Here is a 15991-nt window from a genome sequence, read left to right as displayed (position 1 = left end):
ATATGGTCATCCATAGCCCTGACTGGGAAACGCACCTAGGGAAAGTAGAAGTAGTATTAGTTGCCCTGCAGAAAGCCGGCCTCATTGCCAACCCTCTCAAGTGTGTGATAGGACTAGCTGAGGCGAGATACCTCAGGTATGTAGTAGGGAGAGGCTTGGTAAAACCCCAGTGGAACAAAGTGGAAGCAATACAAGATTGACCTCGGCCAGTCCGTAAAAAGCAGGTCAGAACATTTCTCGGGTTAGTCAGGTACTGTTGGAGATTCATCCCTCATTTTGCCACAAGAGCAGGGCCATTGACGGACCTGATAAAGGCTCTGGGCCCCGAGATAGTAAAATGGTCTGATGCAGCAGAAGGTGCATTCGCAGGTTTAAGGACAGCCCTTTGCTGCCATCCCGTACTCATAGCCCCAGACTTCAAGGGAGAATTTGTCCTACAAACGGATGCCTCGGAAGTAGGGCTAGGAGCCGTCCTTTCGCGGATGGTAGGGGAGATACACCCGATCCTGTATCTCAGCTGGAAGCTCCTCCCCAGGGAACAAAAGTACGCCGTTGTTGAAAAGGAATGTCTGGTGATAAAATGGGCCATGGAAACTCTCCGCTACTCCCTACTGGGGCGGCGATTTACCCTGGTGACAGACAACGCCCCGCTCCAGTGGATGCATGGAAACCAGGAGAAGAATGCAAGAGTGACTAGATGGTTCCTATCTCTGCAACCCTTTCATTTCTGAGTACAGCATGGGGCCGGAAGCCAACACGGCAACGCAGATGGTTTGTCACGAAAGCGTTGCCTATCGTCCCAAGTAGCCCAACAGCATGGTGTTGAGCAGGGGGGGAGGATATGTGATACAGCATGGCCAGAAGGCAGCAGGAGCATAATATAGGAGGAATATGTAAGTCCCAGGATGAGGAGATGCCTTATTCCCTGTAGAGGGAAGAAAGGTTTCTATAGATTAATTAAAAGCACCTGAAGCTAGTCACCTGATAAAACCCCCCTGCTTCAATCAGCCAGGGGAAGGAGTTGGAGCAGAGAGCAGTTTGGAGGAGTTGAAGCAGAGGAGAGTTTGGAGAAGTGCCGTGGCTGGCTAGAAGACAAAGACCCTAGGTAAAGAGACAGAGGGCAGGAAGCCCCACAAGCTGAAGAGCTGGAGAGGGAAGTAGCCCAGGGGAAGGAAGCACTAGTTCATGTGGTTTACCACTATCCCTAGGGACCCTGGGCTGGGACCCGGAGTAGAGGGCGGGTCCGGGTCCCTCCCTCTCCACTACCCTTCTCTGGGTTACTAGTGGGACAGTAAATACCCTAGTTCAGGGGCAGGAAACTGCACCCTGAATCCCCCCCAAGAAGAGGAAGTGCAGAACCCATCATAATCGTACCGGCAATTTGCCACACTTGGTATATTCAGATAGCTAACAGGCAAGTTCCATTGGGGCCACGCAGCAATTTCACACCTTCCTTGAGCATATGAAGGACGCTATTTTTTTGGAAATTGGGGTCTCTGGCCAGGACTGGAGGAGATAGGTGAATTCTGATCTGGAGAAGAAAGTAGCTTTGGACTGAAAAGCATGCAGTGGGGAGATGGGGATGAAGGGCAGAGGAATGAGAAAAAGGCAAGGGCTGCTACATTCAGTGAGGAGGAAGTAGCTCTTGGGGAGCCCAGTGTCTTAAGGGGGTCCAAAAAGTTGGTGGATTTGGGTTGGGTTGTCTTAATTCACCTCTGATTGCGAGCCTAAGAAGATACAGGGCCAGATCCTCAGCTGCCATAAATCCATGTAGCTCCATTGATATCCCTTAGTTCTGATATTGACCCCCATGGAGCTCAGCCAATCAGCACCTGCTGAAGACCTGGCCCACACTTCTTGGCCTTTCTTTAAAAGACAACATACCAAACCCAGTCTCCTAGTTGCCTCTTGCCAGTGATAGACCTAGGCTGTGTGACCTATGCAGCCGCATAAAGTCTAACTCTTTTGGAGACCCCACCACACACAGACACTCATCCCACTAGCCCGTATAGCATCCCCAACTCCACATCCAGCAGACCATGTCAGAGAAAGAGTTCCCCAACTGCCCTCCCTGAGCTCCAATTCAAAAGTCCATGTAGGGGTGCCACAAACAGTCAAAGACTATTATACATGGGCAAGGAGGGTGTGTCACCCCAGGCAGTCAGGAAGGAGGCAGACAGTGCAGAGAGGTCAAACAGAAGACCTGGTCATAGGTGGGGAGGAAATTTGCCAGTTCTTTGCATGTGATACTTCATATGAGGTCCCATGAAACTGAACTTTGTCACCTACCGTAATACCATCATGTAGAGGGGATTGTGAGACAGGCATGCTATCAGGGCAGCAAACGAGATGAGGAATATGACAGGAAGGAGTAAATGGGAACAGCTGACCAAACAGGAACCTGTCTTTGCTGAGGACAGTCCATTCTTGGTGCGGATACAGGAGCAGTTCACGTAGATCTGTTTAGGGCATTAAAAAAAGACAGTAAAACATCTCCTGAGATCAGTATATCTGGAGCAGACTTTTCAGGACTCTAACTATCCCAGTTCTCTTCTCCCACCAGTTTTCCATGGAGTAATGGCACTGGCCTCAGTGGCAGGAGTTCCTGTGGCAAGAGTGAGAGCAGAATATGGCCAATATTAAAAAAATAATATTGTGAAGTCATCATTCAGTGCTTACTAGTGATGCTTGCTCAGTAGGAACCTTGCATAGCCCAGGAAGACCTAGATCACACACAGTTGCTAAAAGTCCTACTGAAAAACAAAACACCTAACAAACATATCGAAAATTCAGGCTACATAAAAAAGCCACAAGAGTACAACAATGCAGGCAGACGAGCAGCAGGGCAAGGGGCTACCCAGTTTATTGCATTCAGAGCAATATGTACGATTACCTGCCTTGTGGGCAGATGGCATATGTGTGCATACGGTACAGGAAACTCATGGCTCTCAGAGACGGAGTACGGGCTCTGAAGGCCACAGTGGCTGAGCTGGAGGAGCATAGGAAGACAGAAGTTCAGGGAGGAGACTTTTAGGGACAGCATAGAATGGTCCCATCTCCTGTCTGACAGTCCCTGTGCGTCAAGGAGGACGAAAGTCATGGGGCAGGAGATCATCAAGCTGGAGTGGAAGGACATGATTCCATAGTTGAGACTCACCTTCTGGATGATGTCATGGTATCTTCTTGCACTGAGGATATCCCTCCAGGGCAGGGAACCCAGTTATTAGGACGACACAGGCCATAATAATAGAAGCAATTATTAGAGCCATAGATAGTTGGATTTGTGATGACCAGGAGAATGGCATGATGAACTGCCTACTGGATGTGAAAGTAATGGATCTCATAAGACATCTAGATAACCTTACAGGTAGTACTGGGGAGGGGCCCAGGGTGGTCATGGTACATGTAAGTACTAATGACATCAGGTAAGGCAGGAGAGAGGACCTGGAGGCCAAATTTAGGCTGCTAGGTAAGAGATTAAAGTCCAAGGCCTCCATGGTAGCATTCTCTGAAATGCTTCTAGTTCCACATGCAGAGTTAGTAAAACAGGCAGAACTGCAAAGTCTAAATGCATGGATGAGACAATGGTGTAGGGAGGAGGGATTTAGGTTTATTAGGAACTGGGGAACCTTTTGAGGAAGGAGGAGCGTCTACAGGAAGGATGGGCTCTACCTGAACCAAAGTGGAACTAGATTGCTGACATGTAAAATTAAAAAGGTTGTGGAGAATTTTTTAAGCTAAGGGCTGGGGCCAGTGGATAGATGCAGAGGAGCACCCAGTTCAGGCGGAGACATCCTTCAGGGATGAATTTATTAAAGTGGGAACTCCATAGCCTTGTAAAGAGGATAGGAAAGAAGATGGCAAAGTACAGGTGGGAGCTAGTAAGGAACAGTCAAATGTAAAAGAATCCATTTCAATATAACCAACTGAATATTGGTAAAACATACAAGTGCTTATATACAAATGCGAGAAGTCTACATACTAAGATGGGTAAACTAGAGTGACTGGCATTAAATGAGGATATTGCTATAACAGGAACCATGGAAACTTGGTGGAATGAGGAAAATCAATGGGACACAGTAATATTAGGATATGAAATATACAGGAATGACAGAGTAGGTTACTCTGGTGGGGGAGTGGCACTATATGTTAAAACAGCATAAGCCAAATAAGGAGAAAATCAGAAATGACTCAAACAGAACCATAGTATCTCTATGGACAGAAATTTGATGCTTGAATAATAAAAGTCTATGTGTTTTAAATCTTTTTATTACCCTGTAAAGTTACCTTCCATCCTGATTTTGCAGGTGTGATTCTTTTACGTTTTTCTTTATTATAAAGTTCTTCTTTTAAGAACCTGATTGATTTTAGTGTCCTAAAGATAAAGGTCTGGTCTGTACTCACATTGCTAAGGCAATTAGTTTATATATTATTCTCAAGCCTCCCCAGGAAAGGGGGTGAAGGGACTTGGGGGGGGTATTTTGAGGGATAGGGATTCCAAGTGACCCTCCCCTGAATTTTTTGTAAATCACTTGGTGGTGGCAGCAATACCGTCCAAGGACAAGGAAAAGAATTTGTGCCTTGGGGAAGTTTTTAACCTAAACTGGTAGAATTTAAGCTTGGGGGTCTTTCATGTGGGTCCCCACATCTGTACCCCAGAGTTCAGAGTGGGGGGGACCCTGACAGTCTAGCAGTAGGAATATACGACTAACCACCTGACAGGATGGTGACAGTGACTGTGAAACGCTCAGGGAGGTTAAAGAAGCTACAAAACCAGAAAATATCATAATAATGGGTAATTTCAACTATCCTCATAGTGACTGGGTAAATGGCACCTCAGGACATGAATCGGACATGAAATTTCTAGACACCATGAATGACTGATTCTTGGAGCAGCTAATCGTGGAGCCCACAAAAGGAGAGGCAATTCCTGATTTAGTCCTAAGTGGAGCACAAGATCTGGTCCAAGATAGCTGAACCACTTGGTAATAGCGACCATAAGGTAAATACATTTAGCATCCCTGTAGGGGAGAAATACACCAAAACCCCCACCCCACTAACATTTAACTTTAAGAAGGGGAACTACACAAGAATAAGGATGATAGTTAGATGGAAAATAAAGAGAGCAGTCACGAGGGTAAAGTGCCTGTCACAGTTGGGTTGTGGGCGGCAGACCTAGCAGTCAGAACCCAGAGTCCACAGTCACAAGACAGGGGTCAAGAGCCAGCTGGGTCAGGACTTCAGGAGGTCAGAAGCCGGAGACAAACTGGAGAGCCGACCCACGAGTCAGGCTGGTCAGGTACCATGTGCTCAGAGGCAGGTGACAAACGGTAGGTCAAGAACCATAAATCAGATGCCAACAGGCCAGGTGGGTCAGTAGACCAGGAGATCAAGCTGGGAACACAGGAGCGGGAAGCAGGAAGCACAAAGCACAGAGTTCAGCGCAGGGTGGAGCCCACTAGTTCAGATAACTTCCTGCTGCTGGCTTAAACGGGGCCAGCAGGCCAACCAGCCACGCTGGGACGCTGCCAATTGGACCTCAGGGGCAGAGCCTCATGTGTCTCAAGTGAGCTATTGCTAACATCCTCCAGGTGGAGGGTTGGGGCATGGCTGCTCCCAGGCAGACCTGTAGGTTGTAGCTGTAGCAGCAGGCAAAGTACTTAAAAACATCATAATAGAGGCTCAGACTAAATGTATACCCCAAATGAAAAAAGATAGCAGGAGGACCAAAAGAATGCCACTCTGGCTAAACAGCAGAGCATTACAGGCTAAAAGGTGCCCTTTAAAATTTGGAAGTCAAATCCTAATGAGGAAAAGAGGAAGGAGCACACACTCTGGCAAATAAGATGTAAAGGCCAAGAAAGAATTTGAGAAGCAACTTGCTAAAGACACAAAAACCAACAGTAACAAAAAAAAAATGTAAGTAGATAGAAGCAGGAAGCCTGCCAAACAATCAGTGGGGCCACTGGACGATCAAGGTGCTAAATGAGCGCTCAAGGAAGACAAGGTCATCACAGAGAAGCTAAATAAATTCTTTGAATCCGTTTTCACCGCACAGGCTGCGAAGGGGATTCCCAAATCATAGCTACTCTTTTTGGACAATAGATCTCAAGTATTGTCCCAGACTGATGCGTCGATAGAAGAGGTTTTAGAACAGACTGACAAACTAAACAGTAATGAGCTTCCCCAATTTATTAGAATTCTTTGAGGGAGTCAACATGCACATGGAGAAAGGTGATCCAGTAGATACAGTGCACTTGGATTTTCAAAAAGTCTTTGACAATGTCCCTCATCAAAGGCTCTTAAGGAAACAAAGTAGCCATGAGATAAGAGGGAAGGTCCTCTCATGGATCAGTAACTGCTCGAAAGATAAGGAAACAAAGGGTAAGAATAAATGGTCATTTTTCACAATGGAGAGAGGTGAACAGCGGGGTCCCTCAAGGTTCTGTTCTGGGGCCTGTGCTGTTCAACATATTCATTAACGATCTGGAAAAAAGGGGTGCACTGTGAAGTGGCAAAGTTTGCAGATGATACAAAATTGTTCTAGATAGGTAAGTCCAAAGCTGACTGTGAAAAGCTACAAAGGATCTCACTAAGCTAGGTGACTGGGCAACAAATTGTCAGATAAAATTCTATGGCAATAAGTGCAAAGTAATGCATATTGGAAAACACAGTCCCAACTATACATATATATGCAATGATGGGGGTCTAAATTAGCTGTTACCACCCAAGGAAGAGATGTTGGAGTCATTGTGGATAGTTCTCTGAAAACTTCCACTCAGTGTGCAGCAGTGGTCAAAAACTCTTACAGTATGTTAAAAATTATTATGAAAGAGAAAAAATAAGACAGAAATTATCATAATGCCTCTATATAAAGTCACGGTGCACCCACACCTTGAATACTGTGTCCAGTTCTGGTTGCCCCATCTCAAAAAGAACTCAGAGGAACTGAAAAAGGTTCAGAGAAGGACAATAAAGATGAACAGGGGTATGGAACAGCTTCCATACAAGGAGAGACTAAAAAGATTAGGGCTATTCAGCTTTCAGGACATTGGAAATGTCCCCATTTTTCATTGCTTTGATTAAAACTTTAGAAATGTTTAATAGCTATACAATGCTTGTTCGAGATGTATCACTATGCCAAGCAGAATTTGCTCAATGTTTAACAAGGAACCAATAATCCAGAGGAACAGGCATCTGGGGTGATAAACCATGTTTGGTGTGAAGAGGAAGAAAGTCAAATGATTGCGGGCCTCATCAAAGCTCTTCTTTTGCTTTGAGGCAACATTAATTATACTTGTCCAAGTGTTCTGTGATCACCTTATTCTGAACATGAAGCTACTGGGGAAAGTCCTGTGCACAGAGAAGTATGCACATGCTGCTGGTGAGTCAGAAGCTGGCATGGCAACACCAGCACACACTTGGAGAGAAGTGCCCTTTGTCAGGACTGTTTCGCAGCCCACAACAATGTCACCACAAAAGCACCCTGGGTTTTGATTCTGAGAAAATGATCACCATAGCTAGAGGTGGCTCCTGACACCTAATCTTATGAGCTTCCAGAAAACAGTTTAGATTCTGGCCCGTCAATGTGACTTTGTGGGCCAGATGGCTCAGCAGTGCGTCATCTCCCCAGCCCTGGAATCCAAGTTGCTGCTACTTACCATGTCCTTGGGCGTGGAGGAATTAATGGAATCCGAGCAGCCAGCCTTGCAGGGGGAGATGTACTCCACGTTGTCGTCTCCACAGACAGGGTGAAAGAGGTACTCTGAGCAGGAGCACGCAGTGGGGCACTTAGCTTGTGACTGGGAACTCGATGTACTGCCAAGAAAATGGAAAAAATAAAAGAAAAGAAAAGAAAATAGGATGGGGAAAAAAACCCACCCTGTTGAATTCTCTGCGTGGTTAACCAATCTCCCTGTCTCTGTTTGTGTTGGGTCACTGCCATGCAGTAGCCTGGCCTTGTGCCTGATTCCTATGCCCTGGCAGGTACTGCTAAAATTTACAGTGAACTTAGCAGTAATTACTCACATGTGCATGCAAACAAACATTCACACACTTTTTTATGGAGGAAAACTAATAATCAGATACCTGGAGAAATTTAATTGGGCTAAGGCATCCGTCTGAAACCACATAACATCCAAATCAGAAGTGGGGGGGAAGTCAGTTCAATCAGAATTGAAACTGGAAGCATGCTAGCTCAAACACACAAATTGAGGCAAAGGTTGCATTTAAACTTCACAGGACAAAATTCACTACACTGATTTTTCTTTCCTTAGCACTATGGAGGAGCAGTAAACTTCTGCAGTAATATATTACCCAGTAATCCATCTTCAGGGATTACTCTCAGTCAAATCCTAGGGCGTGGTGGATGACAGGACAAACTGCATATGCTTTACTTCCTGCAGCAAATAGCTAACAGTCAGCTGGGGCTTTTCAGGTAAAAGGGATTTTCCACTGCTCATGGGCTGCTGGCACTGAGGTGGGGAAGATTTCCAGAGCAATGGAAGCAGTGTTTCCCCCAGGAATTGAAATTATGGGGGGTGTTCAAATTTACGGGGAAGGGGTAGGGGGGTGGGAGGGTCAGGGCCAATGAGGGGTGAGACCGTGAGGGTGAAGATGGGCTGTATGGCACCATAGTAAAAACTGAAAAATGTTTCATGACCCTTTTATTAGATTTTAAAATCATCACACAAATTAAAGTTGGCTACTCAAGCCTTCTATGAATCACTACATCTATATCCTTCTTGGTTTCTTATTATAATTTTGCACAACTCTGTTAATGAACTTCTTGAATGCAATGCATTCATCTTTGGTGGCTTCTTGTGTGTCCAGTATTTCCATTCCTTCAACTGATATGCTCATTAGTTCATTCACATGATCAGGCAGAAGGCGACTTCTTTAAAAAAAACCCACAAAATTCTATTCAATGATGAAAAAGAATGCTCAGCTGTAGCTGTTGTGTCTGGGAGTAGCAAGAGATGAATTCCTACTTCTTTCAGCCCAGGAAACATAGCATAAAGATTGGGTCAAGCCACTAGTGATGATAAAAAAGAAGTTGAAGTCAAATCTTCATTCATTCGTCATATATTCCACCCTGTGTTCAAATTCTCTATTCTGTCCTGAGCACATGGCAGCCCCATTGCTGGTGGTGCCTCTCTCTACTCAACTGTCAGTGTTTTATAAGACAGGGATCTGTAAAAGCTACGTAGAGGTTGAGTAGAATCTAGAAGTCGCTGTTGTAGGTTTTTAAGAATCAAGTCTGTGTACTTTTTCAGTTGTCTTAACAAACACTTCTTGTCCTCTTCACTTAAGGATTCATTATAAATGCCTTCATTAGTCAACTTCTGGATTGAAGTCTTTGCTTCTTCCAGTACTTTTTCAATGGATAGCTCTCTGATTGATCCAAATGTAGCTTCTATTGCTGGACAAAGATCTACTACTGTTGTAGCAGATGCCTGGATGGCATTGTTTAATGACCCAAGTGGTTTCAACAGTAGATTTACAAGAGAGAGAATGGCAATAGTCTTCTCTGAACATAGTAGCAAAAGTAATCCACCAGCCTCACTACTTAGATCCATCCCATCTTGGTAGATACTTTCCAAAGCCAGTAATAATGGCTAGAGTAATTTTAAGACAACAGCCAAGGATTGCTCATGAGAAAGCCAGAGGGTTTTCCCAGGTTGGACTACTTTGAACTTCAGTCCCAAAGTATCTTCTATCAAGATATTCAGTCTTTTTGGACTCTTGCTGAAAAAAGAATATAATGAAGACATTAAATGTATAGCTTTTTAAATATCTTTTGAAGAATCTGCAGCTCGTACTAGCTCTAGTTGGAGTACATGGCCTCTGCAGTGTGTATAGGAGAGACTAGGGTTACACTTTTCTCTGAGCAAAGCTTGTGCTCCACCATGTCTTCCAGAGAAGTTTGCAGCTCCATCAAATGCAAAAGCAGCCATCTGTTTGGGGTCCAGTTGACAAGCATTTAACTCTTCTAAGATGTGGGTTGTCACAGATCTAGCCAATCTGTCTTCTATAATTTGAACATCTAGAAATGCACCTACTGGCCTACCACTGACATCAAGGTAACATACAGAATGAATTAATACTTGATGACCATTTGCATTAGTGCTTTCATCGCCCTGTATGCACATTTTTTGAATGTGGTGAGAGAGTTCTTCACTTTTTCAACTGTTGAGTCTTTCACTGTTGCACCACGTGCGTCTAGCCAGTCAGTTGAGTTTCTTGCAGAAAGACAGTGAGCATTTTCTGGTCTTGTTCGGAACCAGTGTTCAACTTCAGGATGGACAAGTGACAATGCACTTAACATTGGCCTCCAGTTTGTAGTATGTGATATCTTTTGCTTAAATAGAAAGTATGATGCCACAGCTATGTTTGTTCACATGAACTGTGTTATGTAACAGCCTCATTCACACTCACCGGTGTTGTCCTTGGTCAGTGGAGACTCAGAGTTCAGAGGTGCTTTCACATGAGTTCATCTCCCAGGTGGGGGACAAGAAGGCACCTTGTTTGTTCCTCCAGCTGCTCACTGTTCACTCTGGCCACTGTTGTTTGTTGTGCCACCATTCACTCCATCGCTCTGTTGCCAATGGCCCTGCGCCTTCATCTTCTGGTGCCACCTGCCACTGCGACCTCTGTGTCGGTCTCTGGAGGCTTCACCCAGCCGTCAGTAATTTTAGCTGAGCTCTCAGCTAGTGCAGATTGGGCCATCTCTTCCACAGAAACACTGTCCCACAGCGGGTCTAAGTACTTAGACCTGATTATCAGTGATTTCAGCTGTAGTGATCACTTAACAAAATAAAGACTATCCATGGAGCCTAATCAGCTCTGTCTTTAAACAGTGGAGAGGGGCAGGTCTAATAGTACTTGTGACTCAGGCAGAGCATCAAGCAAAACACCTGTCCCCACCCTCTCTCTCTCTCTCTCTCTCTCTCTCTCTCTCTCTCTCTCTCGATGCCCACAATCAGCACAGGCTAAGTACAGTTCTACTGCACTTTACTCATACAATAAGAATAACAACACTTCATTATACCTCTTTCCCCGCATTCAAGTGATTTGTAACCCAACCCCAGCCAAAATCTATCACTTGGGTAACACAGCTCTGTTTGCTGGATACCTAGGTAGATTAGGTATGAATGTAAATACAATCTGGTCCCGAAGCCTTTCCCCCCAGTCCGCAGCTCATCACTAGCTGTCAGGGAGAGCTCATTTAGACTTTGCTTACAAATCATAATTTGAAATTATTAGGTTGGCCAACATCACCAAAATGAATGCACTGACATTGTCATAAACAGCTGTACAAGGAAGCTAGTCTATGTTCATACTTTTCAAATCTATTATACTTTCTCAGATACACGTATTTTATCATACACTGTATATGCTTTTAAAGTATGTATTAATGTTTCAATTTCAATTCAAATTTCCAATCATTAAATTGGCAACTCTGCATGTAACTAGTTCACAAAACGGGGGGGGGTTCAGGGGGGGTAAACACCCTCTTGGGGGGGGGTGTAGGGAAATCTCTGAATGGAAAGCATAGGCCAATAGACAACAGACCATAGTAAGAGTTTGACTAGCCTGGTACTTGGTTTGACCCAAGGAAGCTGCAGGGGAAGGAGAGGAGCAGATGAAAGGAGCCACTGGGGAGAAGACACAGTGTCTGGAGTGGCTCAAACAATAGCCAGAAAGTGCTGAGCCCAAACCTTGCCCTGGAAGTGGGTTGAGTTCACTGGGCCTTCATCATGAGGCGGAAGGGGGCCTATCTCTCTTTAGAAACAGTCTCCAGTTAAATCCCTTCTCCTGGCCCTATCTGACCTGTAGGATTTTGCCCTCCTCACTCAAATTGACAAAAAATGTGGATCCCTCCACTTCTGCCAGTCAGGGGTTCTGTGTACAGCAGTTCCCTAAAGTCAGCAGTGGGGAACTCACTATGTGTCCTGCCCAGGCTGCGTAGACATGGCAGCAAAGGGGCAAATGCCTGTTCTCCACCATAGTCTTCCAACCTGCCATCTCCTCCCATGCAACTGTAACCCACACACCTCCTGGGTGTGGTGCTCTGTCCCAGCTAGTGGCACCAAGACCACGGAGAGAGAGAGATTAGAGTCTGCTCTACAGCCTTAGCTAATGGGCCTATAGCTTTTAGCTCATGCAGTAGAGGCTCATGCATTTAGCTCCGGAGGTCCCAGGTTTGATCCCGCCCACTGACGACCGGGGTTTGTCAGTGTTACACAATTATCGGAGAAACTCCAGCACACGCTTTCAAGCTGGGAAGGAACAGTGAGGAACATGATCTCAAATTAAAACATAAAATTAAAAACCATCACCAACACCCGGCAATGTATTGGAGTCCAAGGGCCACGTTCCCTGACCTTGCCCCAGCATTTCCAAGGCAGGAATTAGGTAAAGTCAGACTTCAATACACAGCATCACAGCATGCAGATATCTCTCAGCAGTGTGGCATCTGCTCCCTGCATTCCACCAAAACACAGCAAATTCCCAGGAAGTAATGGGGGCAATTCAATCCCAGCACCTGGTCAGCAGACACTGCCCCCAAGCTGACTGCCCTGCCCCCCGAAAGCGACTGGACAGACACGAACATCTTTGTGAATCCTGACACAACTAGAGGGCACAGGTGTGCTGACCCATAGCTCCAAATGGCATCTCCAAAGAGCCTGCAAACCCCAACCCTCCGCGGCTCTGCGTCACTTGTCCAGACTCTGATCTCAGACTGCAAAGAAGGTGAGTGGCCTGGAACTGCAGTGGTAATGTGCTCAATGTTCTACCCACAAAACTGTCCTTCCTGTCTCTTAAATCCTTTACCAGCTTCCTCTCCCCTCCTCCTCCTCCCCTCTGCCTCCGTCCCCGAATCCAAACAATACAGACTGAACACTGTGCTGTATGGCTAATTAGAGCTCCTCCACACACAGACAAATATTTTTGGGGATCACTAGTAGATTTTTAAAATTGCCAACACTCCCAATGACTATTAACCACTCCTAACGAAGTACACTCAGTGCAGATCTCGAGAGCACCATACAAACACTGCCAGCCACTGCCTAGAGGTCTGTTTGCCGAGTGCTGGTGTCGCTTTCCTTGGTTAGAAATATGTGTTTTTGTTTAACTATGGTAGGGTACAGGAGGGGGATGAATGGATAGAGTGGCCAGCCTCTGGCCCCTCCTGTTTGCAAGCAGCGCACCCCTGGGACAGAGGGTTTATCACAGGCCAAGAGAAACATTTGTGTGGAAGCCCCTTCTTAAGATATTGGCAGTAAGCTGGGAAATGGTCTGAATAAGGTGAAACTGACGAGCTTGGGATGGAGACCAAGTGCAACTTTATCTTAAATAAGTAAAAGGGGACAATAAGAGTCAAGTGTTCCCTCTCACACAGCCAGAGAGGCTACTTTCTGAGAGAAGGAGTGCGAGAGCCAGCTGGCTATACTAACGCCTTCTGACTGGGCAGGTGTTCCATGAGCCAGAGCCCCTCTCCCTTACGGAAATGTAAGGATGAAACTTACAGAGGTAGCTTTGCTTGATATGGGAGTCACCAGGTAAACATTATGACTGCACTTGTTTGGAAAGGGGTGTTCTGTGCTGTACACCCTCTCTATTCTCTGGCCGGTATATCTAGGACCAGCAGGTTGGACATAGATTAAAGGCCAGAAAGGACCATAATGATCTTCTGGTCTGACCTCCTGTATAGCCCAGGCCTGGGGTAACTAGAATGTCGCATAGTTACCCCTGTATTGAGCCCAGTAACTGGTTATGTTTATAGCCAGCAGCTGCAGAGATTAGATGGGAAATGGTGCTGAAATAGATCACATGCCCAACAGACACAGAGACCATACTCGGATGAGACTCCTGGAAGGACCACCTCTGAAAGGCGGAACTTCCCAGGATGTGCTAACCCTGACAGCCAATCAGCATTCAGAGTGCCCTTTTGAAGATGATGTCATTGCACAGTGGCATCCCCTGGTTCAGAGGCAGCCGGATACAGAATACTCACCCTTTTCCAAACACTTTCCTGCTCGGTCAGTCCTGGGGGAGCCCACCGAGGGGAGGTGTGTAACATTCCTCTTCTGGGTGGTTGTGAGACTCTGCACTGTCACAGCAGAGACATATGATTGATTTGGCTCATCCCAAGATATGCAATCTCGAGGAGCAGAAGGTAGCAAAGGGAGCAACGTGGAGGGTTAGTGTTGCCTGGCAAATGAGTGTGTCAATGTTATGGGGGCTGCATATGTGAGAGCCTGCTGTGGGGATAGCCTGGTTCCCTCTGCACCTGGCTGAAGTGAGTGAGTGAGGAGGAGAGCCTCCTGCAACTGCTACAAGGAGAAGCGGTGAGCTGCCGGGCCTGATTGGAAGCCAGTGTGTGCTGTGGGATGGCTATGGGAAGGCCTCACCGTGCTCTTCTCATCATGAACTCCTGAATGGCCCGTGGCAAACGTGAAGTCCCTAGGTGGCCATGGCCTTGTACGGTGGAGTGTCTGTGGTGTGGTCAAACTGTAGTGTGGCTGGAGTATAAACAAACAGAAGTCTGTGGGCTCTGTGTGAGCTGTAACTGGGCCAGGGACTCAGTGAGGGGAGAGGAGGGAAAGACAAAGAATTGGCCAAAGAAGGAAGGGAAGAGAAAAGTAGAAGAAGCAGAGTAAGGGAGAGAGTGAAGGAGAGGTGGAACTAATCTGAGTACTTGGTGGACATTACTTCCCACTCTGCACTTTGGGGCCTCCTCTAGTGTAAGAAGATAAGAGTCTACTACTGCTGCTGGTTAACAGATTAACTCCTTTGGCTATAGTTGGAGAGGCTCCTGCTTTTAGCTACGAAGGTCCTAGGTTCGAAACCCATTCTAATGTCCGAGCAGGATTATACTCTCAGCCAGCCTTCCTCACTGGCACAGCCCTGCATTACCTGGGTGGGTAAACCCCAGCAATGGTCTGTGTAGGGCAGCCCATGAAGAAAAGGGGGAGGCAGCAGAGGACGGAGATGAGGAGCACCACCAGTGCAAACCGTGGGATGGCTTTGATGGAGAAGCCAAAGCGCTTCATGATGATTCCTCCTAGAAGCATCCCCAGTGCGGCGGCAGGCAGGTTCACAGCTCCTGCAATGACAGAAGAGGCAGCAGCCATGAGTGCATGGGGAGAGCTCTCCTGGCCAAGAGCCGTTCAGTACTGACATTCAGAGGAGCAGGGCTGGCTAGGTATTTGTGGTGGGAGGGGGAACCACAGACCCTTCAATCTCCTGAGGCCAATTAATTGCCACAGTATCTGGTGCGCACTAGTTACCCCAGGCTGGGATGTTTCAGTGATGATATCACATCTATTTTTCATAAACCCTAAGCAGCACCTTTGCACCAATTTGGCCATGCCTCCTTCTTCCCCAGCTGTGATCCTAAGTCAGGGGCTGTGAGGAGGACAATGTATGACCGGTTTCAGAGTAGCAGCCGTGTTAGTCTATATTCGCAAAAAGAAAAGGAGTACTTGTGGCATCTTAGAGACTAACAAATTTATTTGAGCATAAGCTTTCGTGAGCTACAGCTCACTTCATCGGATGCATGATCGTTAGGCCAGCTCTGTTCCTCTCGAGGCTAGGGGAATTCCTAGGTGGATTGTTAAACTGACTTCACAGCCCCTTTGCTGTAGCGTGGCAGAGGATCTTGACCATGGCAGGGAGACTACATTAATTTTACACATCTACTAAGTGTCAAATTTGGTGTAAGATACTTTTCCACTGACGCACTTTCTCTAACCAATTGATTTGAAAGATCTACCTTACTTTGCCCTACCCAAGTCAATGGGTCGCATGGTGTACATGAGAGCAGTCTCTAGCCCACTAACAATAAGGTCAACCATGGACAACCCGACTGATGGGTGTCACCATGGCCTCATCCTCACAAACATTCAGGGCAGGAAAAGGGAAATGACTTGGATTGGCTTAAGACCAGAGAGGGTGGAAGTCTCTGAATCTTGCCTACATCCTT

The 15991-nt window shown here is 46.3% G+C and overlaps 1 protein-coding gene across 2 annotated transcripts in view; it reads right to left on the bottom strand.

Moving 5' to 3' along the window:
- The window catches only part of SLCO2A1 (solute carrier organic anion transporter family member 2A1), a 119019-nt gene that overhangs the window by 9431 nt on the left and 93597 nt on the right, over positions 1-15991 (bottom strand). For both annotated transcript variants that reach the window (XM_073360375.1, XM_073360376.1), the window contains 3 exons: positions 14923-15112; positions 7662-7818; positions 2290-2459 (listed from right to left, as the gene is read on the bottom strand). In XM_073360375.1, the coding sequence (XP_073216476.1) occupies positions 2290-2459; positions 7662-7818; positions 14923-15112 (517 nt within the window). The remainder of the gene's footprint in view (positions 1-2289; positions 2460-7661; positions 7819-14922; positions 15113-15991) is intronic.

This window comes from Lepidochelys kempii, chromosome 9 (assembly GCF_965140265.1).
Source record: "Lepidochelys kempii isolate rLepKem1 chromosome 9, rLepKem1.hap2, whole genome shotgun sequence".
NCBI classification, from domain to species: domain Eukaryota; kingdom Metazoa; phylum Chordata; order Testudines; family Cheloniidae; genus Lepidochelys; species Lepidochelys kempii.
This window is presented reverse-complemented; position numbering and strand designations above follow the sequence as displayed.